At 43.4% G+C, this 22,999-nt stretch overlaps 1 protein-coding gene across 1 annotated transcript; it reads left to right on the plus strand.

Annotated features, from left to right (window-relative positions):
- The first annotated feature begins 1,275 nt into the window (after positions 1 to 1,275).
- On the plus strand, positions 1,276 to 19,436 carry LOC144499595 (neutrophil collagenase-like). The gene is made up of 10 exons (XM_078221733.1): positions 1,276 to 1,499; positions 3,354 to 3,499; positions 5,327 to 5,472; positions 6,485 to 6,610; positions 10,940 to 11,101; positions 12,895 to 13,162; positions 15,176 to 15,303; positions 17,617 to 17,770; positions 17,875 to 17,969; positions 18,915 to 19,436. Exons 1-10 carry the CDS (start codon positions 1,392 to 1,394, stop codon positions 19,010 to 19,012), a joined length of 1,431 nt encoding a protein of 476 aa, XP_078077859.1. The 5' UTR covers positions 1,276 to 1,391; the 3' UTR covers positions 19,013 to 19,436.
- Positions 19,437 to 22,999: the final 3,563 nt, after the last annotated feature.

Below are 22,999 nucleotides of genomic sequence, written 5' to 3' on the forward strand. Positions count from 1 at the left end.
TGCTCGAAGGATCTTCCAGTCCCACCGAAGATGACCCTCCTTGCAGGTTCCCCAGTGGTGGGACAGGTGAGCCATGCATATCGCCATTAATTTCAGTGGGTCCAGAAGTTCCCTCTGACGACCAATGGTGAGCCCAGCCCAACGTGGAAAAATCCATCTCTGTGGGGCTGGAAATTAAGCCCATCTTTTGAGGTTTGTACCAGAGACTCTGTCCCTCGCAAGGCCAGTGTCTCAGTGTGATCTACCTGACCCTGAGCTGAGCTGTGGACATCAGGCCCTCTCCATCGCCATGATTTTCCATTTCCATCGTGGGTTGCATCGCTCGTCCTTGCCCAGGCCTCAACTCATCTGCTGCATAAACCCTCATCTATGCTTGTGTCACTTTCAGATTTAAAAATGACAATGCTTTCCTGACCAGCCACACACCTTGTACCTTCCATAAATGTCCTGTTGACCTTATTCGAGCTCACAAGAGTCGTATTCACCCATCAGCCTGTGCTCGCTGACCTACACTGGCTCCCAATCCAACAAGGTCTCAATCTCCTCATTGGTGCATCCTCCCCCAGTCCTCCAACCACCAAGATCTCGATACTCTTCCAACTCTTCCTCTTGCACATTCCTGATTTCCATCGGCCCACCATTAGCAGCCATACCCTCAGCAACTTGGGCCCTAATCTTGAGAAATTCTTCACTCACCATCTCTGACTCTCTCCCTCCCTCCTCCTCTTTAAAATGCTCCTTAAGAGCCACCTCAGCGAGCACACGTTGGGTCACCTGTTTTAATAGTTTCTTTATTAATTAGGTATCTGTGTTTTTTTTGATAAGGATTCTCTGAAAACCTTGGGTTGCTTTCCCGTGATAAACATGCTGCATAAAAGCAAGTTCATGTTGTTATTCCTGAGGACTTATTGGTGGGTATATACTTACATCCCTGATAGTCTGTCATTGGGTATGTATTTCTTTGATGTCAGAGAGCCAACTCTGGCAAACCTTATACATTTTGTTTGAATTCTGGTGTTTCTGCTGCACCAAGTTTGAGAGTCCAGAGCTGAAAAATACATCACCTGGGTTTGTAGAACATTACAACTATTCTATTTTATTCCACTGCTTCTCAAATGCTTTATAATGTAAAATATCACTTGGCTTCCAGGATTTTGTCTGCTTTTTCTGTTTCCTTGTTTCACAATTTAAATTGAAAAGTATTTATTGAATTAACAGACTGCACAATCACTGCAGAAGAAAATACTTGACCTATGTTTCACCAATAATTGCTTTGAGACATGAATACCTGCTCTGACTCATTGAGTCACTTAGTTCTCCAGCTCTATATAAAGATAGGCAGTGGACTACCTTTTATCATAAACCTGTTTACCACGCCGTAAACAGCCACAATGAAGGCAATGTACTTTTGCGTTGCAGTTGTGCTCGAACTAGGCTTTCTCGCCTTTTCTTCAACTGCACTTCCATTGTCTTTAGTAAAGGACGCAAATAAGCCTGAGGTATGTAAAATATTTAAGCTTTGCATATCAAATACTATTGTTTCTTTCAGGCATGTAAGTTTAGTTTGAGGTCATAGTTTGAGGATAATGAACTGAGATGAGGAGAAAATTCTTCACCCAGAGAGTGGTGAACATGTGGAATTCAGTACCACAGAAAGTACTCGAGGCCAAAACGTTGTGTGATTTAAAGAAACTAGATATGATTCTTGGGGCTAAAAGAGTCAAGGGATATGCGGGGAAGAGAGGGATCAGGATATTGAATTTAATGATCAGCCATGATCATAATGAATGGCGGAGCAGGTTCAGAGGGCCGAATGTTCTACTTCTGCTTCTAGTTTCTAGGTTTCAATGTAAGAGTATCAAGTGGATATGATTAACCTGACCACATTCTTGTTTTGTTCTACTTCAGGTCCTTTCTGTTTTTGATGAACCATTTTTGATAATATGATTAAAGAATATGAAATACTGATAAAGTTCAAGTTCAGTCAGTATTTACCTAAGCTGTAGTTTCTCTACTCTCTGGGAACACTAAATCTATTCATTGCAGCATAAAGTACCAAAAGCCCCGAAGATTGACTCGCTTTTCGGCTTTGATTCCTGATTTTATCTCTGGTCCATTGTGTGTGCTGCGCCCATTTAACAAGATACGGGGCACCGACACGGTTAAGTGCTTGTATGCTTAAACCATTATTTTTTTAAATATCTCTGTGGTGAACCATCGTTGGTTCCCACTGTGGGATTGTTCTAATGTTGTTGTTGGGCTAGGGTGGGATTGATACACCTGTGGTTGTTACTGTTGTGGCACATCCCAGTCGGGCTCCGCCTCCTGGGAGAGGTATAAGACCCCCTGCTCGGGCGGGACCACTTCAGTCTGGGATAGTGTGTTAAAGTTCTGATAGTTCCATTGTTAGTTAATAAAAGCCTTCTTTTACCGAAGCTTCGTGCCTCGTGTCCAATTGATGCGCATCAATCTCATACCTGTATTGCCTCAATGAAACGCCTCACTGTTGCCAGCCGTCTCACACCAGGCCATCTGCCATTTGTTCTTAAAGTTGCTACATCTTGTTGCAATCTCTCACAAATTTCTCCCTCTCTTTAGTTCTGATGAAGTGCAAAACAGACTCAAAACATTAACTCTGCTTTGTCTCCTTCCAGATGCTGGAAGACCTGCTGAATTTTTCCAGCATCTATTGCTCTTGTTTCTGATTGCCGCATCCACAGCACTTTGCTTATTTTCCTGCTTGGTCCTCATTTGTCATCCTGACATCAAACCGGGTGGTCAGGCTGAGTGACGCTAAATTAGTGCCAATTCAATGTGTTCATGGAGGACACATGGTCGTTTGTGCCCATATCAGTGCAGAATGTTGGCAGGGTTGCTGTGGTAACAACCAACAGTGCAACCTGCTCGGGGGATTCCACATCCACCTTCTGTGTATTTGAATTTGACATCAGGAGACTTTTTTTGAGAGATCACTTTTCCCTGGATAAAGGCATTTGGAAATGAATTGCTGCAGTGAAAATACTATGATATTTAACATTTTAGAAATCACTTCAAACTATCAAGTGTATTTATTTGGATAATACGAAGATTGCGAAGAAGTTTCTCTTTGAATGAAAGGTGGAGAAATGGCTTTTTCCCTTGAATAACAAACCGTGAACTAAATTGCAGTCCCAACAATCCCAATTTGTAAAGTTGTGTGTTTTTGTGATTTAAATCACTGGATTGTTAATTATGGGTAAAAATAGGCATTGTTTGTTTTTTCATTTAAAAATAAATTTCAGCTCTTAATGACAATAGAATAATTAGGAAATGAAATATTATCCCTTAAAAATAAACTCTTCTCCTGCATCTAGGGAGCACAGAAAGCTTATCATTTTCAATTAGCTGCAAACCTGGTCAATGGAACAGTGAATCCAAATCTTCCTCGTTGTGGAGTGACTGATGCGGAAGAGTTCACTACTCTCGGTGCTGTATTTGAGAAGAAGGACCTCACTTACAGGTATAGATCTTGGCAATTTGACATTCCTGTTTATTCAATAAAATTGGTCAATTTTATGAGCATCAGTTACAATTTCAAATGTACCAGGGAGAACTGACACATCTGATCCATCATTTACCCAGTTGGCTAATTCCCTATTGGTTCCACTTTGATAGAATATCTGACAATGACTGCCGCCACGCTTGGCTTGGCCAGGATTGTTAAGATGCAGAAAGTGTGTTAAATAACCAATCTTCAGTGAAAATAGAGCCTTTACGTTCAATGCTAAAGGTTTGTATATCCAGTTAGCCATTTGAATCTTCTGGAAGTCAATCCGCGAGATAGGTGTTGGAAATAAAGCTTTCACAAAGTCACAGAGTGAATTGTTAGTTTCTGGGCTATTGGGGGCCAATTAGTTTGTTTGAGCTGCATCTGATCTTCAATCAGAGACTGATATGTCCAGAGCTACAGTGGTATTCGATATAATCACCAGGTAAACAACTCTTTCTGCTGGATCTGGGGGAGGAATAGGATGATTAAAAAGAACATCCACACAGAGATCAGTTGCAGCTTCGGTGCTGAAGATATCGGCATAAACAGGCCAAGATGACTCAGTCTGGACATATCCAAAGGGAGCTGCTTGGGAGACCCATGATCTTTGAGTGAAGCTGTGACAGAAATGTGCAGATTCATGAAGCCACATCTTCCAGCATCTTCATAGAATAAATTCAGTCACTGGCTGTCAGGGTGATCGATGCCTTGAGCTTTTTTCCTGTTATTCTTTCTGAGCAACAGCTGGAGACATCTGTGAAAATTTCCATTCATAGCTGACTCCAGTATCTGACAGTGTTATTGTCCAGTCAGGCAGAGATTTCAATATTTTCCCTCTCAAAACCATGTTTAAAACAATAATACACGAGTTTGCAGGTTTCCTCAAGGTGTGGAGCTTTATAAATGGAATGTATTTCACCATGTGAGTGTTTCCCTACAATGGAGGTGAGAGCCTCCCTGAACTAATGTCAGGCCAGCAAATCATTTTCTACAAATATTCTTATTCTTATTCCTCATCCAAAATGAACTCTAATGATATAGAATAATCAAGTTGATCACACATAGTGTGAGATTACACTCACATCAGCTGTGGTGAGTGCGGTTGGAGACTATCAGGGAAACAGTGGGAATTTTACAGCAACCCAGCACCTTCCATTATCATTTTCTGATGCTAATCCACAAATGATCAGATTTGTTGAATCCAAAGTCACAATGCGTGACTGAGGATTTATGAAGACCGCAATCTCCAGGTTGTAAGTAGCAGCAGAACCACTGGGTTACCAGACCCCTCAAGGAGACTTTGTCTGAGTTTAGGACCTTGCCCACAAGGACCTGCTGTAAAATGCCCTGGTCTACATGGTGTTGGGCAGCTCAATCAGACAGTTACACAGCACTGCACAAATGCAGAATCATTTCATACAGAGGTGCCCCAAACATTTCATGCTGCTGGGACACTCTCACATGAATTGAAAAAGTTCTGCTGAATTCAATTTGCAGGCAGATCCTTTGCGGTCTAAATCCATGGGTTTAACGGTTGAAGAAGAGCAGGAACTGGTTCTCCTCTCAGAATTCATTTCATTCCAACTCAGTGATTCACATAATCTCTCCCCGGAAACTGGCCATCTGAACTCCGCTGTTTGGATGCCAATGTTTGTCACTGTGGAAGTGACTGGAGCAGGTGGCATGAGCTGTTTTCTGAAGGGCAAACATTGATCTCAGAAACACCTGCACACAATCAGCATAATTATTCCGACAGGTTATAAAGACAGTGATGCAAGTGACTTTGTCTCCACACAGAATACAGAACTATACAGCTGACTTACCGCGGGATGTTGTGGATACCACGATAAAAGAGGCTTTCCAATATTGGGCCGATGTCACTCCATTGACATTTACTCAGATACCATCTCCTGCAGACATTGAAATTAGATTTGTTTTCAGAGGTATGTTCAAACAATAATATATCGCTCCTGCAAATGTTGTGTTACCTCCGCATTGCCCCCCCTTGACCTGTAACCACGTTCCCCTCAGCTCCCTCAGTCATTCTGCTGGGGCCACTGACATGGGCCTGGTGATACTCCTGGACTCAGCTCACAGTGCGGGCTTGGTCACTGAATGCCTTCTCAGGGAGTGTGCAGTCCCAGCAGTGGTTACCTCATTGTCCAGGGACCAGAGTGCTGTTGGCCTTTTGATTAACCAGCAAGTCCTGGAGATCGGACATCAGCTTGGAATGGAGTCGAAGTTCCCCCTCAATCCAACCAACAGCTGAACAGCTGTTAAATGGCTGTGGGATTCGTTCACCAATCTGAGGCAGGATCACTTTTGACTTTTCCAGCAGGGTGGCAGAGACCTCGCCGTCCCCTGTGTAAAATCTAACCCGTGAGTTCAAATCCTAGCTCGATGGGTGTGAATTTAAATTCAAGTAATGAGTTAATTGTGGAGTAATAGGAGGCATCAGCAGATCAGTGGACAGTTATTGCCAGCAATCAATTGCTTCATTTCATTGTTCAAACGATTGCATGTAATCCTTTCATCCTCATCCGGGGGAGGCCATGGCCTAGTGGTAATATTGCTAGACAATGAAGCCAGAAATTCAGCTGATGTTCTGGGGACCCGGATTCGAATCCCGCCACGGCAGATGGTGGAATTTGAATTTGAATTCACCAAATAAAATCTGGATTTAAGAATCTACTGATGACGATGAAACCATTGTCGATTGTCGGGAAAACCCATCTGGTTCACTAATGTCCTTTAGGGAAGGAAATCTGCAGTCCTTACCTGGTCTGACTCCAGAGCCACAGCTATGTTGTTGACTCTCAACTGTCTCTGAACAAGGGCAATTAGGGATGGGCAATAAATGCCGGCCAGCCAGTGATGCCCATGTCCCACGGATGATTAAAAATAAAAGCTGGAAACTAATCTTCACTGAACTGTTTGTTCAATTCTACTCGCTAGATCATGGTGATGGATCTCCATTTGATGGACCTGGTCGCGTTCTGGCCCATGCCTTTCGTCCTGGGCCTGGAATTGGAGGTGATGCTCATTTCGATGAGGATGAACAGTGGACAAATACAAGTGAAAGTAAATATATTTCACCATGAATTAAAACTCAATGAGCCAAATGGCCTGAGAGCTGGCTGGTGGGAGACAGCCAGTGCTGCTGTTAGTGCAGAGTGGAATTGAAGAGCCTGTGCATTGTCATGCCTGATGTTTGTTGTACGTTGTTTGCATGGTGCAGGTTGCCAGAGTAACGAACTAATCAGGGCATTAATGAAAGAGAGAATTATGGGTGAACTCATTTTGACCATTTTCAGACCCAAATATTTGCTATGCTGATAGAATGCACCAGAGAATGGAAGTGTATCGAAAGCTGAGCATCCTCCCCCATCTGAGCCTCCTGAGGCGGCTCATCAGTTTCCTCTGGGGCAGTTTATGCCAGCTGTGAAGTCAGCATTTTTCGTGATGTATGGGCGGGGTGGGGATGGGGGTGGGAAAGGGGGAGGGGAAGGGGATGGAGCAGGGAGGGGGGAGGGGTAGGGAGGGGGAGGGGAGGGAAGGGGGAGGGGGCAGGGCGGGGAGTGGGGGAGGAGGTTGTTGCGAGTCGGGCAAGTGGGTGACCAAGAGAAACAAGGAATGTTGAAGCTTACTGAACTCCTTCTACTGGACGGGCACTGAGAGAATTTTTGGGTTGAAGTTTCAACAAAAGAAAGTTCATTCCTGATGTTTTCCTGCAGAACTGGGAAATCCCATTGTGGACCCCACTGGTGTCTGTTTTTCAGATAATCTTGTTTTATTCAGAGCTGTTCCATGGTAGTCAGAACTACTGAAGGTTGTCATCAGGCCTGTGCTCCCTCAATATTGCAATGTTCACAACAAAGCTGTCAATCCCACCATCAGCAATCAGTAACGAATGGAGAGCTGGCATCAAAATGTTATACTCCAAATTCCCCTTCGTACGTGACCCCACAGCCATTTCTTGGCAGAGATTCCCATCAGAGTGTCCACAATGGGATGATTCTCTGAGGCCAGGAATCCTGATTTCCCATTGAATCAGGTGAAAGGGCCAAATTCTTGCCGGGCGCCCAACCCGTTGCAAGTCTCTTGTCCCACTGCGCCTGCCCTGATCAGGCTCTGGCCCAGAGCCGGTGAGAATCTGATCATTGCTGATTTTAATATATTGAAATGTAATTACTGGGTTTAGAGCCGTATGCTTCCTGCCCAGCAGAAAGTCCAGCAAGCATCGATCTCACCTGGTTCTGACAAGGGGGTACCAGGTGCTGTGGGCTTTGAGGGGGTTAAGTACTGTTTCTGACTGTGCCCATTGACACCTCTACTGCAGCTAGAACCTGATCGGGGCAGACGCAGTAGGAGGATCCCTCAAGGGGCCTGGGGATAGGGGCTGGGGGGAAGGAGTTGACCTTGGGGCTCTCCCCAGGATAGGGGTCTCATGACTTCTTTCTTCTCCTTTCTGCCTGGGAAATGTGAAAATCACTCTTACAATGGTGATTTCAGGCAATTTCTGGTTAAAATCATTATTATTGTCAGTGTTCTGTAAAACCTTTGAAGTGGCCTGGTCACATTAAAATCACAAACACTTGGAATTCTTCAAAATCACAGCAGCATCCATTCTAGAATAGAGATTTCCCTGAGTTGATTTTGGAGGCCCCAGGTGTTACCAGATCTCTTTGAAGTACTTTGATTGACCAGGAGCTGTCAGTTTCACCAAATAAATCCCTTTGGTTTTTCTCATAAACTCCAGGTGCTCTGAAACTTTTGTGAAGCACTCTGAGTGACAGGGGCATTGAAGTTCACCAGAGGGATTCCTCTTTGTAGCTTGAATGAGCCCCAGCTGCTCTGAAAGCTCTTCGGACTGCTTTGATTGGCAACTTCAAAACAGCTGAAAGAGGGAATTAGGTGAGGTTGTTTACATAAAGAACTGACAACCCAGTAGCTGCTAAAATATTTTCTGGCCGACAGCTCCAGGGCAGGTGGAACAGTTCATTGTCGATATAATCAATTCACGCTCCATTAAGCTGGAAGTGCTTCCTCTTTTGCAATTTTGAACTGCAGGTTTTTTAAGCAGGCTTTCTGTTTGATCTGAAGTGCCCACCTGTATGAGCAGCTGATGGTTCTAACTGCAGCTTTTTTTAAGTGAATATCTCTTCGATCTGAAGACCTTCCACAAAGACCAAGTGCGCAGTCTGAGTGCTCTTTTTTCATCGTAGGCCTTTTTCAACCTCTTATGTCCAAACTGGAGGTTGATTTAAGCCAAAGGAGAAGCTGGCACAACTCAGAGATTGTTGACCAAGCAGTCCTCAATGAGGAACCTCTTGCAACCACCACTCCTTTCTCTGGACAGACATTTTGACCATGCTGGGAGCTTGGAGGCCTTTGGAGCCCCCCAGCTGGTCAGGTACATGGCTGGACAGTGCCCTGGATTTAACCCCTGCCATTCTGGCAGTGACACCATGGCTGTGACACTGCCACTGCCAGGGTTGCAGGGAGCCTGAAGGGGGCGGGGCCTGTGCTGCCCCAATCTCAGAGTGTTTCTCTTGTGGTGGGGGATGAGGCCTCTGACTGGGGTGGCAGCGGTGGGGGGGTGGGAGAGGGGAGATAGTTGGGGGGGGGGAGGTGTTAGGTCACCCTCATGCCTGTGTGATGTAAGGGGCTGTTGACCCAAACATTTAGTTGTGGCAGGGAGGTTGCCCCTCTGTGGTGAAGGCTTGGGTGTGCTCCCTTTGTCTGCATAGGTTTGTTATGTCCATGGGGGATGTGGATGGTGTGGGGTGGTGGGGATATGGGAGAGAGTGGGGAGGGTTAACTGGCATTATATGCTGACATCGAAGCTGGGCTTGCTGGCATGTTTTACATGGGCGATTTTTTTGCAACCAAAGAGTAGTTGAATCCCACCTGGTGAATACAGGCAATGCCAGCAGGAAACGCACTGTTTTTCCCACTGGCGGCAAAACTTTGGGAGAATCGCAGTCATAATCTCGATTGCTTGAAGGAGAATGATTGGAAAGTAACTAGTACATCAACTGTCAAAAACTGCAGCAACAGCTAACAGCTAAATGTGATGTCAACCTCCCAGTTTAAATACTTGCAGTGGCCTCACACTTTGTTATTTATGTCTGTAAGCAGATCAGATTATTTAGATTCCTACCTTGCCCTCTGATTCATCTTGTAAGATTGAGATTTGAAATATATAACAGGGTTAGCGAAATATTTCTATAGACTTCACTTCCCCTTCACCACCACCCCCAAAAAGGGTGAGAGAGAAGGAAGAACTTGGATTAAAATAATGGATGTCCTAAGAACCTCACAGACAAGGAATTACTTTTTTTGAGGTGCTGTTGCAATTTTGGATACTTGGCAACCACAAGCTGTGAAGTGTTAAACAACCAGATCATCTGCTCCAGTAATCTTAGTCAAGCCTTAAATGATCTTCGGAATTCCTCTGCTGGAACCTTGTTGAATCGTTTGATTGCGAGGGCAAATGAGGCCTTTATTGTATGCTGCTTAAAAAGTCTACCTCCAACACTGCAGCACTCCCACTGAGGTGTTGTCCTGGAAAATACACTATGATACTACCCATGGGCCACAATCAACAGCTCGTCAACAAGATAATCTTCCTCAGCAGATCTTAATGTGATGGTCAGACATGGAAGGTCAGTCCAAACATGTGCGGGTTAGGTTGACTGGCCATGCGAAGTTGACCTTAGTGTCAGGGGGATTAGCAGAGTAAATATGTGGGGTTCCGGGAATAGGGCCTGGGTGGGATTGTGGTCGGTGCAGACTCGATGGGCCGAATGGCCTCCTTCTGCACTGTTGGGATGCTATGCTATGTTATGCTATAGTGAGGTGCCTTGATCAGCAATTTTCCCAGTGGGCGACAGTGAGAAATGGCATTGGTACATCACTTGATGAGGCTGATGGAGGCTATGTATTCTGTATGCTGCTTATGTGTGGCATAACTTCCAATGGATCACTTACATTCATTGCAGACCAATGTGTCGGCTTTTGGATTGGGAACCCCCACAGTGGATAATTGGAAATTTAAGATGAATCAACTCTGTATTGGATGTTTTAGATCTGAAAATTTACCTCATTGTGCATCAGTTGAATTGCCAGTGTCTTCTACTGATGTAGAGTAACACAATGCCTGCTTGTTTTTATTCTTGTGATCATCTCCTGGTCCATTTGAACCTGGATTTCTCTGAAACAATATAAACCTGAAACATTTGGATGAAAGATCATTGGACATTTGTTTTTTTTCCTTGACTTTAGAATCAATTTCAATAGCCACTTACAAGATTGACAGAATTAAAACATAATGCTTGTGAATAAATATGCTTTTTACGCTTCAGTTTAAACAGGTTTGAACAAAATATTTTAACATTGTTTTTCCAGACTTCAACTTGCTGATTGTTGCAATTCACGAATTTGGCCACTCTCTTGGACTTGGTCACACTAATGTTACCGGCTCCGTGATGCTTCCCTTCTACATATTTGTACCAAAAGAGAACTTTGCACTTTCAGGCGATGATGTTGCTGGAATCCAGTCTTTATACGGTACAACAATATTGATTTTTATTGATTTGGAGTTTTTCATAAGCACTTCACCAGGAGTTGTCAAGTAAAATTCAACACTTTGGGCACGATCTTACCGGATCGCCGCGCCAATCATATCCTCCTGGCCCTGTTTTGCTGGTGAGGGTTGCAAAGCTTATCAATATAAAGCTAATGTAAGTTAAAAGGACTTACCTGCTCCCACCCGGCTTCATCTGGCCTCCCAGAATCTCCCCCTTCAGCGGTGAGATGTCATGCCAGCAAGGATCACTACTGTTCTACAGTGGTGAGGGCCAGGCGCCATGGCCACACCAGCTGAATCGGAGACCATTGAAGCCCTCAGGTTGTCAGGGACACAGCCCAGCCATATCCATCGGGCAGTGCCAACCTGGCAGTACCCACCTGAAGTTGGCAGTGCCAGTTGGGCACCATAATTGTGCCAAAGACAGTGCCAAGGGGGTGTGACCTGAGTGTGGATGCGGCCTGAGTTGGAGGGGGTTTGAGTGGGGGGGTGGGGCTATGATGGAGTGGGGGGTTATGCATGATGATGGGGGGGGCAGCTTTTGCAGGTGGAGCTCTGCAAGGGGGGTGGTGAGTAGGGGGTCATGACGGGGAAGAGGGCATGTCGGGGGTCCATCAGGGGACTAATCGGGATGGTCCTGATGCCCTGATGCCGGCAACCCTGGGGGAGCAATGCCACCCCTGATGTGGGGGAGGGTGTGTTGCTATGTTTCAGACTTGTCTTTCACACTAATATGCTGGGCTGTTCCATTATTGACAATGGGGGTGATTTGTAGTTCATCTTCTCAGTTAAATTGATTAATTATCCACCATGGTTCATGACTGGATGTGGCAGGACATGATTTGATCTATTGTTTGTAAGATCACTACATCTATAGCATTCTACTTCCCACATTTAACACTGATATAGAGCTGTTTGTAGCTTCACCAAATTGGCACCTCATTTTTAGTTATGCTTGGTGCTGCTCCTGGCCTGGGTCTCTGAATCTGACACATAAGTCTACCCATAGAAAAGTCAATGGCTCTGTCTTCTGTGTTCAGGTGTTAAATGTGGAGGCTGACTTTCAATAAGGCTTGACCGGGGCCTCCTGCCCACATGTTAACCAAGCCAGAGAGCCGTTTCATTAGAACTCGTCACAGATCACATATCTCTCTTCATTGCCTCTTTTAACTTTGTAGTAAATAAATGTTTTAAAATGTAACCATCTTATGAAATCTGAAACTCATAACAAAGTACCTGCTGCACTGCCCTATCTGGCAACTATGTCCTTCAGGATTCAGCTAGTCATGGTGCCACTGCGCCACTCTCCATGATGGACATTGAAGTCCCCAACCCAGGGCACATTCTGTGCCTTTCATGTCCCCACTGTTTATTCTGGATGGAATTCACCACAGATGATCACTGATTCATTAACTAAGTTAATCAGTCAGAAGTAATCACCAGGTTTCCTTATCCACGTTTGACCTGATGCCATGATTCTTAATGGGGTCAGAAGTCAAAGTTGAGGACTCCTGGAGCTACTCCCTCCTCACTCTATACACTCAATTGTGTTGTCACCTCTGGTGTGTCTGCCCTGCAGATGGGACAGAACGAACCCAGCGATGGTGATCGGGGGAGACTGGGGCATTAGCCGAAAAGCGGAGCTGGCTGAGACTCATTACGGACCAAAACAAATTTGAAGTGCTATTAGGCCTTTCCTTCAAATTCCTGTATTTACAGTCTCACAATTTCCTTTCATTTCACATTATTTTAAATCTTGTCCCTTTCAATTTAGGAGCTGCAGTTAACACAACACAAGCTCCGAGCCAGACTTCGACACAAGCTCCGAGCCAGACTTCGACACAAGCAACAAAGCAGACTTCGACACAAGCAACAAGGCAGACTTCGACACAAGCTCCGAGCCAGACTTCGACACAAGCTCCGAGCCAGACTTCGACACAAGCAACAAGGCAGACTTCTACTCAGAAACCAGCAGCGTGTGACCCAGACTTGTTCGCAGATGCTGCTCTTAACTTATGGACTCGTTTCTTTTTTAAGAATAGGTAAATAATTGAATCTCCTGTTTACAATATCTATTCTATCAAAACTAAACAGAAAAAAAATCAGATGGGCTGACTTTAAGCATGAACAGAGAAAAAAATTCTGTATCCTTTCTAGTTGCCTGGATATCTGAGCTCTTTAGCGGCCCGGGCCACATTTTCTTTCTGCCAGCACCAAGCAGATCCCCCATTGCTCCAGCTTGTTATTGCAAGGTGGGACGTTGTCTGGCTCCCATGCTGCACTGGCCTGGAGCAGCCGTATATGGTTATGGGAGATAATGCCCTCGCTTTATCTGCCCTCAACAAAAAAAGGAGTTAGATACTTCCTCTTCTGATAAAAAAGGTCACAGGTTGTTTCTTTCAGCACAGAGACTGCTGGAGCTGCTGAGTATTCCCAGCACTTTCAGTTCTTATTTCAGATGTTTCCTGGGATGTTTTCTGAGTGCCTGGCAATGGTTCTTTCATAGATTGATAGTTAGATCAGTCACTGCTCCGAACAAATGGACAAGGTATGACTTACAGTTCATGTAGATAGGGCCCTGATATACATAATATAATTAGGTACTGGCTGAGGTTACCCTCGTGAAGGACCGGGCAGTGGGTGGGATTGGAGCAAGAAGGAATTAGGAATTGCAGCATGGAGATGCTACCTCCCCTGTTCCACTCGTCAAATTTAATATTGACCATCGAATTCTAATAGCATGACTGACGTTCATTTTAGATGGTACATAAGTAAAACGGCTACAAGTAACTGGTAGCAAGCTGATATAAAACAATGAAATATCGTTGCCAGAAATAGAGTAACTCAAAATTTGCCCAAGGGGTAGGCAATTGATCAAAGCTTTAAACCCACAATGTTAACCTTCTTATTTTTTTCAAATATTGATGGAATTGTTGTGTTTGGTATTTTGTAGTTTGTTCAGATTGCAAACAGTTGATTTTTTTTTCAATCATAAATTTGAATTAAGTTAAATTTTAAAACTATATGGAGCAAGTTGTCAGTTTCTTTGCAGATTTAAGGAGTTTTAATACCTCATGTTAGACATGAGTTTCTTTGATGTCCTCCAAATAGGGGTAGTTAGCATAGTAATTCTATCTGGGTAATTAGCGTAGTAATTCTATCCGGGTAGTTAGCGTAGTAAGTCTATCTGGGTAGTTAGTGTAGTAATTCTATCTGGGTAGTTAGCATAAAAATTCTATCTGGGTAATTAGTGTAGTAATTCTATCCGGGTAGTTAGCGTAGTAATTCTATCTGGGTAATTAGCGTAGTAATTCTATCTGGGTAGTTAGCATAGAAATCCTATCTGGGTAGTTAGTGTAATCATTCTATCTGGGCAGTTAGCGTAGTAATTCTATCGAGGTAGTGAGTGTAGTAATTCTATCGAGGTAGTTAGTGTAGTAATTCTATCTGGGTAGTTTGCGCAGTAATTCTATCTGGGTAATTAGTGTAGTACTTCTATCTGGGCAATTAGTGTAGTAATTCTATCTGGGTAGTTAGTGTAGTAATTCTATCTGGGTAGTTAGTGTAGTAATTCTATCTGGGCAGTTAGCGTAGTAATTCTATCGAGGTAGTTAGTGTAGTAATTCTATCTGGGTAGTTAGTGTAGTAATTCTATCTGGGTAGTTAGCGTAGTAATTCTATCGAGGTAGTTAGTGTCGTAATTCTATCGAGGTAGTTAGTGTACTAATTCTATCTGGGCAGTTAGTGTAGTAATTCTATCTGGGTAGTTAGCGTAGTAATTCTATCTGGTTATCTGACCAAGTGTATGGTGGGTTCAAACCCATGCAAAACCTTATGGAAACTTGATTTATACTAGACAAAATCTGTGTTTAAACTGGTCTAACTTTTAAGCTGGTCTGGCCAATTTCAAGGAAACATAACACAATGGAAACTCCTGAGTGGGACTTTTACAATTTAGCAATTGATCAATGAGATTTCTAACCATCAGTGCATCTGTATCAAATTACCTCATCAAAGCTGGAAACACTGATACAATTTTGTTCATTGTTGTATAGATTCTTCAGAATTGGACGATCAGCAAAGGCATTCCCAGTTACCAACATTTGGCCAAGTATGGTGTCAAATATTGATGCTGCTATTTCATTTCGCAGGAGATACGGCTACAAGATTATTTTTTTCTCAGGTTGCACATTTTCTATTTTCTTTTGTGATAAATCTATTGCCATGTTCGTAATATACTGTGTCACTCATCACTGTCAGATTGCCACTCCGTTCCTACTTTTCTCCGTTATGCCATAGCTCCGTATTCCTGGTTGGGACATCTGAGCCCAGCTTCATCTGAAATGTAGCCTGTACCTGAAAATGAACTGCCTCTTCGTAGTGTGGATTGTCAGGGGAAGATAACTACTACCACCAACCCCCTACCCCCCCCCCCCCCCCCATCCCACCCCACCTCCTTCCCTCACCCACCACCCCAGCTTTTATATGGTGCTAACCGCTATATTCCTGTGAGAGTTTAATTGTCTCAAATTATCTTTGAAAAGCGATGAAGAGAAGGTAAGTGGGGTAAGGTGGTAGTTGGGGAGGATTGGAAGGTGACAGGTAGATAGTATGGCAGTTAGGTGAGTAGGTTGGCAAGTGGGTAATGTGTCATGGAATGGTCAGGTGGGCTGGGAAACTGAGTGGTGGGGATAGATCAGATGCAGGTCTGGTCTGCTTGCGTTAAGGGCTACTCAGGATAGTATGGATACACCCTACAACATTGATAGTCCTGTTCGACTGGCAAATCCATGTACTGTCTTTTCATACTTCTCTCTGGTCAATAAGAAGACTTAGGGCCTCCTTCATCACCGTGATGATGGACAGTGAACTGAGATGTTACTTATGTTGCCTACTCCTGCCTGGAAGGATCTGCTGGTGTAGTAATTTAGGGCAATGAACTTGACAGCCCACGGAAGTGTGGCATTCACCGTGATGTGCATCTGCCGGTTGAAGGAGATGGTACAATTAGACACTATTTCCTTGGTGAAATGAAGCTTCGGGCTGAGGTGGAGGCAGGTGAAATGCTCCTTAAAAATCTGTGGTGGGGTCCCTGTGGCCTTTTATTGAGAGTCCTCATCCTCCCTCTCTGATCTATGTTTCCAATTTCCAATTCATGGTGCAGCCCCCTCTTACTGGAGCCAAACTTTCTCCTGACGGGGCATCAAACTCCTCTGAAAACCTTGGCAAAATTCAGTACCACTTGCTTACAAATGCAAAAACTTTGCAAATTTCATCCAGTCACACCGAATGCTTTCACAAACGTTGCTCTCAGAAAAGGAACTTAAAAGCACCTTACCAGGAAATCTGATGTTGCCCTTCAAATAGTGGGTGGTTGGAGGTTCCATTACATGGAAAATCATCTTGGGGTGATTAAGATGAACATGATCTGGACCTGTGCAGCCCAAAATGCTGGATCGTGGACCAAAACAACTGATTTTGCATGCTTCCAGTGCACATTCTGCCAGTGTCCTGATGGTTGGGTGTGACACAGAAGTTGCAGTAGAAGTGGCTGCGAGCATTCTGTTTGACATTGTTTGCAGTCTTCAGTGAGCTGCAGAGGCCAATTTCAAATCCAACTTCCCACTCCTTGGAGTGCTATACTTCCCACATGTCATGTCTCAATTTAATGTACCCCAAGATATTATTCCCTGAAAGAAATCTGTCGAATTTGCATTTGAATGAATCAATACTAATTTCTTCTGTCACCTCCCTCGGAAGTCCGTTCTATGTATCAATCACTCACTCACACATCAATGCTATAAATACCTGAGACTTAATCAAGCTCAAAGGTGGGGTTATTACCATTTCCATGTAAACAGGCAGTGATTGAGTGAGGCCCAGATTGACCTGTAGGTTTATTTTCCTACTCCTGTGGAGAGGTTATTGAACCTGCCCTCATTATCTTCCCCTAACCACTCAACTATATTTTTCCTTTCTCTCTTCTCAGAGTCATCTCGGAATTTTTTGTCTCTCTGACCTTCCAGTTTCTCACCACCTCCACAGTACTAAAGCTTCAGTGTGGCTTTGTACTGTGGGTCAGTGATTTCACCACATTGACATTGATAGAAGCACTATCATCTTGAATTAATGCTTTAGCATTTGCAACATTATCATGATCACCCTTCCAGACATGATTTTCACGTGGTGAGAGGATGTTTCACCTGATAGTTGGTCCTTACACGGGTTATTGCCAATACTGTTCGCACAGTCTATATTTGTGGAGCAAATCAATTAAAGTGCATCGGTGTCACAATTCTACACAAAATCCAGAGGCACAATCTGGGCACCAATCTGAGATTGAAATGACTGGTGCTCTTCAGCACCAAACTTGCTGAATTTTTTAGGATCACTGGAAAAGTTATAGATTTAACCTGGGGCACATAAAACTGAATGATAGGTTTGGTCAATCACTTTGTGATTTTCAAAAAAAAAATACAATCTGTTCACCTTGCAGGAACTCAATATTGGTTTTACAATGGGAGAAATCTGAGAGACGGATATCCAAGGCCTATCACTGATTTTGGTTTGCCGAGCAGTGTTACTAAAATAGATGCCGCAATGCGAATTCAAGGCAGAATAGTCTTCTTCGTGGGCGATCAATTCTGGATGTATGTGCTTTCATTTTTTTTCCCCTTACCCCAATTTCTGAGGCCATTGTTGTGTGTTTTCTCTGGTGATTGTAAAATACTGTACCATGTGCTTTCTTATTTAGCTATTTTCGATCTACTAGAAGCGTGTTGGGCCCATATTTAATAAGGAACACCTTTCGCAACATTTCCAAAGTGGATGCAGCTTTTCATCGAAGGCGTAAGTGTGGCTTGTGTCCTGGAGCCATAATCTAGGCATTATGCTAAATATTTATATTTTAGGTTAACTCCTGGAAAAACAGTAACCATCAAAACGGTGACTGCATGTGGTTTGATGCTTTAATATTGTGTGTTCCTCTGGCTAAAGCGAAAAGCGAAAATAAATTGTCTTGATTTGCATTTAATTATCTGCATGTATGCATGTTCCACATGTACTTAATGATAGAATCCCTACAGTGCAGAAGGAGGCTGCTCAGCCCATTGAGTCTGCGCCAACTCTCCAAAAGAGCATCTTACCCAGGCCCTATCCCCGTAACACCACGTGTTTAACCCACTAATATCCCTAACCCACACAACTTGGGACACTTTTAGGGGCAATTTAGCATGGCAAATCAACCCAACCCGCACATTTGTGGTCTGTGGGAGGAAACCGGAGCACCTGGAGGAAACCCACGCAGACACAGGGAGAACGTGTAAACTCCACACAGACAGTAATCCAAGGCCAGAATTGATCCCGGGCCTCTGGAGCTGTGAGGCAGCAGTGCATAAATATAAAGTCCAAAACTGTGAGCTTCCTATCCTATAATGCCCAATTTGCATTGCTGCTAATTTTCTGACTAATTTGATTTGTTGAACATCAGTAAAAGTGCAATTGAGAAAGTGTAGAACTCTCTCAGTAATACTTAAAAGCTCAAAAGTCAGGTATGATCCCAATCATTTCATTTGGAAGTGGAGGGCTATCTCTAAAACAAGGCTGGTCACTTGCCCACAAATATTTGTTTGGAATTTTTGTGTTCCTAGAGTCAGCAGGAATCTGGCATCTATCTATTTCCGAGATGTCTCGGTGACCTGCCAAAGTTACAGCATGAATCTGATGGAACACACGAGGAAATGTGGTTCTCATGTTATGAGCAAATAATAAATAAACTTTTCTTTCAATTGATAGGCCATTTCTACCTCATAAGTGGACCTATTATTCAGAAATACAAGAATGCTGTATTCAAAAGATCTTTCAGACCAGATGGGTGGATGAATTGTACCTAAATACAATTGTACCACCAACTCATGGAGAATATTGTTCATCGAGGATGGGCATGTTACAATCGATATAAGACAAAATTAACTATTTAGCCAAGCTTAATCATTAAATTTTTCATAATATAGTTGCTTTTTAATTTGTAATTGATCAATTCGTTGATTTAATTGCTCAATCTATTGCATAATTTGTAACAAGATAATGGTAATACAAAGTTTCAGTTTTTAAAGCATTTCTCACTGTGTATCAACCCATGAATATACTTGGTTGTGCAGTTAATGTGTTATTTCTTACATATTTACATTGAAAGTAGATTAGGATATTCACGGTACTTCAAAAATATTTCTTTCCATTAATTCATAAATTCTATTCATTCATGTCAAGAATTGTGATTCAATGTATCCTACTGAAAATAAAGAAGTAAAGACATACTGATTGTGATTGCTCTGTGTATCAACAATAAATTTAATATGAGAAATAACTGATTTTTACCACAATAAATCATAAGGGAGAAGTTAGGATATACCTTGTCACACAGAAGGTCGTTAAAGTTTGGATCTTTCTCCCAAACTAACAGTTTGTTAGTAATTTTAAACAGATAGATTCTTGCTAGCTAAGGTGTTAGGCAATATGGAGGCAAGGTAGGTGGATAAAACTAAACTCTTTCATTGAACACCTGTCTATTGAGAAGTTGAATGGCCGACTACTGTTCCTAAGTCCATATATTTAACTTTTAAATCATATATTAATAAGAATTACCTGAGATAATGGAGTCTAATCTGGACTAAATAACAAACATTTCTGGATCGTTGAAAAAATAATTGGATGGGATTTTACGGCCTCACTCATCCCGAAACTGTAAAATCCTGCCCAAAGTCAACGGGCTTTTCCACTGTCCGCTCCCTCACACACTCCGATTCCCACGGCAGGCAGACAGTAAAATTCTGGTCAATATGTCCAAAAAGCCAAGCACGTAGATACTTTTGAGTTAATGGGCAGAATTCTGAGCCAGTGTTAGCTGTCAGTGTAAATGGCAACGCGGGCCCAAAGTCCCCCAAGTGTTTGGAAACAAGATGCTTGCCAGTGAGATCTTGTTTCCCAAGTTTCCCTGCCCGTCACCCCTTGGTAACGTAACAATATTTCTGCCCAAGATTCCTGCATCATTTCAATACATTTTAACACGTTTAAATATCATTAAAGGGCTTACCAGCCATATGATTCGCTTCTTGAATATTCATACTTTGCCAATGTGACGTTGCAGGGTGGCAGGTACCATGGGTGGGCCCTCTCGAGAACCCCAGAAGTTTCCCCAAAAAGTGTGGTGCTGGAGGGAATGATGGTTGTGTGGGGTGGGGTCACCCCAATGCTGGTGTTGTGGAGGGCTACCGCAATGCTACTAGGAGGAGTGGGGGTCACCCCGATGCCTGTGCGGTTGGGGGGGGTGCCCCGGTATATATGGGGGCAGGGAGAGTCTGCCCGATCCTGTGCGGGGAGGGGGATGTGGGGTCACCCTGATGCTTGTGGGGGTGCCCAGTGCCTTTGTGGTGCGTGGGAATCACTCCAATACTTAAGTGGTGGTGCTCCACGCCCGTCGGGGATAGGGGTGGAGTTCTATCACAGATCGGGGTGCCATTTAAAGATGGTGTCCCAATATCTGTGAAAACCACGCCCCAGATTTTCTTTGTCCAGAGTGCACTAAAATCTGAAGAGAAAACACGGCTATGCAACCGGTGAGCTACGCCCCGGTGTTCTCACCTCAGCCAGCACAGAGGAGGTATTGGGAGGAAGATTCCACCCAATACCGGCGAGTGGCCAAAATTGATTCCAAAAGTTTCACATCTGCCATTTTGTACTGAGGCATCCAGGGCTCAGTTTCCAATCCCCATAACCTTGTTTGAGCAAAATACCATGCTTCTATTTCCGTAACATAGCCCAACTCTCTAAAAAGCCCTCATCCTTATCAACTCCTGCTGCTGATATCCTTGAAGAGACGGTAAATATTGAACATATTGTAACTATAAGAAATATAATTGAAGTATAATAAATATATATAAAATGTTGTTTTGATAAATCTATTTTTTAAGTGGATGGAGTTTAGACGCGATGACAACATAGAAGTAAAACCATCAATCACTGACCTCAATGAGGAGAAAACAATTTATTAAAGTGGACTGTAATTTTGCAAATAAATTCCAACGCCACTACTTTCTCAGAAGGCTAAGGAAATTTTTCATGTCTGCCACAACTTTCACCAATTTTTACAGGTGCACCATAGAAAATATCCTTTCTGGTTGTATCACAGCTTGGTATGGCTCCTGCTCTGTCTAATACTGCAAAAAACTACAAAAGGTGATGAATGAAGACAAGTCCATGATGCAAACCAGCCTTCCATCATTGACGCCGTCTACACTTCCCACTGCCATGGGAAAGCAGCCAGCATAATCAAGGACCCCACACAGCCCGGACGTACTCTCTTCCACCTTCTTCCATCGGAAAAAAGATACAAAACTCTGAGATCACTTTCCAACCGACTCAAGAGCAGCTTCTTCCCTGCTGTCATCAGACTTTTGAATGGACCTACCTCGTATTAAGTTGATCTTTCTCTACAGCTTAGCTATGACTGTAAAACTACATTCTGCATCCTCCCCTTTCCTTCTCACCTATGTACTCTATGAACGGCATGCTTTGTCTGTATAGCGCACAAGAAACAAGACTTTTCACTGTATACATGTGACAATGATAAATCAAATCAAAAATCCATGTGCCACAAGTATAATTCCTGAGAACTGGCTTTATGTGGCGACTGGAATGGGACTGGGCTGCAAATAGGGTGACATTTTCAAGCTATAGCTCTGAAATCTTTCAGGAGGCTCTTTTGGAATTATTTGCATGGGCGGCACGGTAGCAAAGTGGTTAGCATTGCTGCCTCATGGCGCTAGGGACCTGAGTTCAATCCCCGGCTTGGGTCACTGTCTGTGTGGAGTCTGCATGTGTTTCCTCCAAGTGCTCCGGTTTCCTCCCACTGTTTTATGATCTTTCTCTATCACAGTTTGTTCTCACTTTCAATGAAAGCTGCGTAAAATCCTTTGTGAATCAACCAATTTTTCAGAATCCCTTAAACTGCAAATTTCAAGCTCTCAATTTAATCCTTTTTATCTCAGAAATGTTCATTGAAACAACTGCCAATGGAGAATGTATCGGTAATTCCAGCATTTTAATTTTAACATAACAGCGCCAGGGACCTGGGTTCGATTCCTGGCTTGGGTCACTGTCTGTTTGGAGTTTGTACATTCTCTCCAATGTCTGCATGGGTTTCCTCCGGGTACTCCGGCTTCCTCCCACAGTCCAAAGATGTGCAGGTTAGGTGGATTGGCCATGCTAAATTGCCCCTTAGTGTCAGGAGGACTAGCGAGGGTAAATGGGTTATGGGAATAGGGCCTGGGTGGGATTGTAGTTGGTGCAGGCTTGATGGGCCGAATGGTCTCCTTCTGCACTCTAGGATTGTATGATTCTATTATTCTATGAAATATTTCAAGGAATAGTGTGCATGTTTTACTTGGTCCATTGCACGTAAACCACCCTTGCCCTGTCGTTCACATTTCTTGTGTTCATACTTTGAATATCAGCTGCATATCCTTCCTCTGCCTGAATAAATCTGCTCACATTTTGAATCCCAATTTGGGTGCACATCACTTTCTGCACATTGACTTGACTTTGTACAAAGCAGACTATGTCAACCAACTCCTTCTTCCATCAAATATTGATTCCCCCTCTGTTGAAGTGGAAACTTTCCTGCTTCTTGACTGTGATAGAAAAATTCAACAAAGTTCCAACAAAACAACTAGTATTTATTTACGAAAGACTGCATACAGTTTTGGCTGAAAACCTGAGTTCAGAGAGCAGTTGGTACAACTTGCTAATTCCTCCTCAAGTCCGCAATTATACAAAGAATCAGTTCAGTATTTATACATAATCATTATCAGTTTGCATGACCA

Source organism: Mustelus asterias, chromosome 10 (assembly GCF_964213995.1).
Source record: "Mustelus asterias chromosome 10, sMusAst1.hap1.1, whole genome shotgun sequence".
Taxonomy (NCBI): Eukaryota; Metazoa; Chordata; class Chondrichthyes; order Carcharhiniformes; family Triakidae; genus Mustelus; species Mustelus asterias.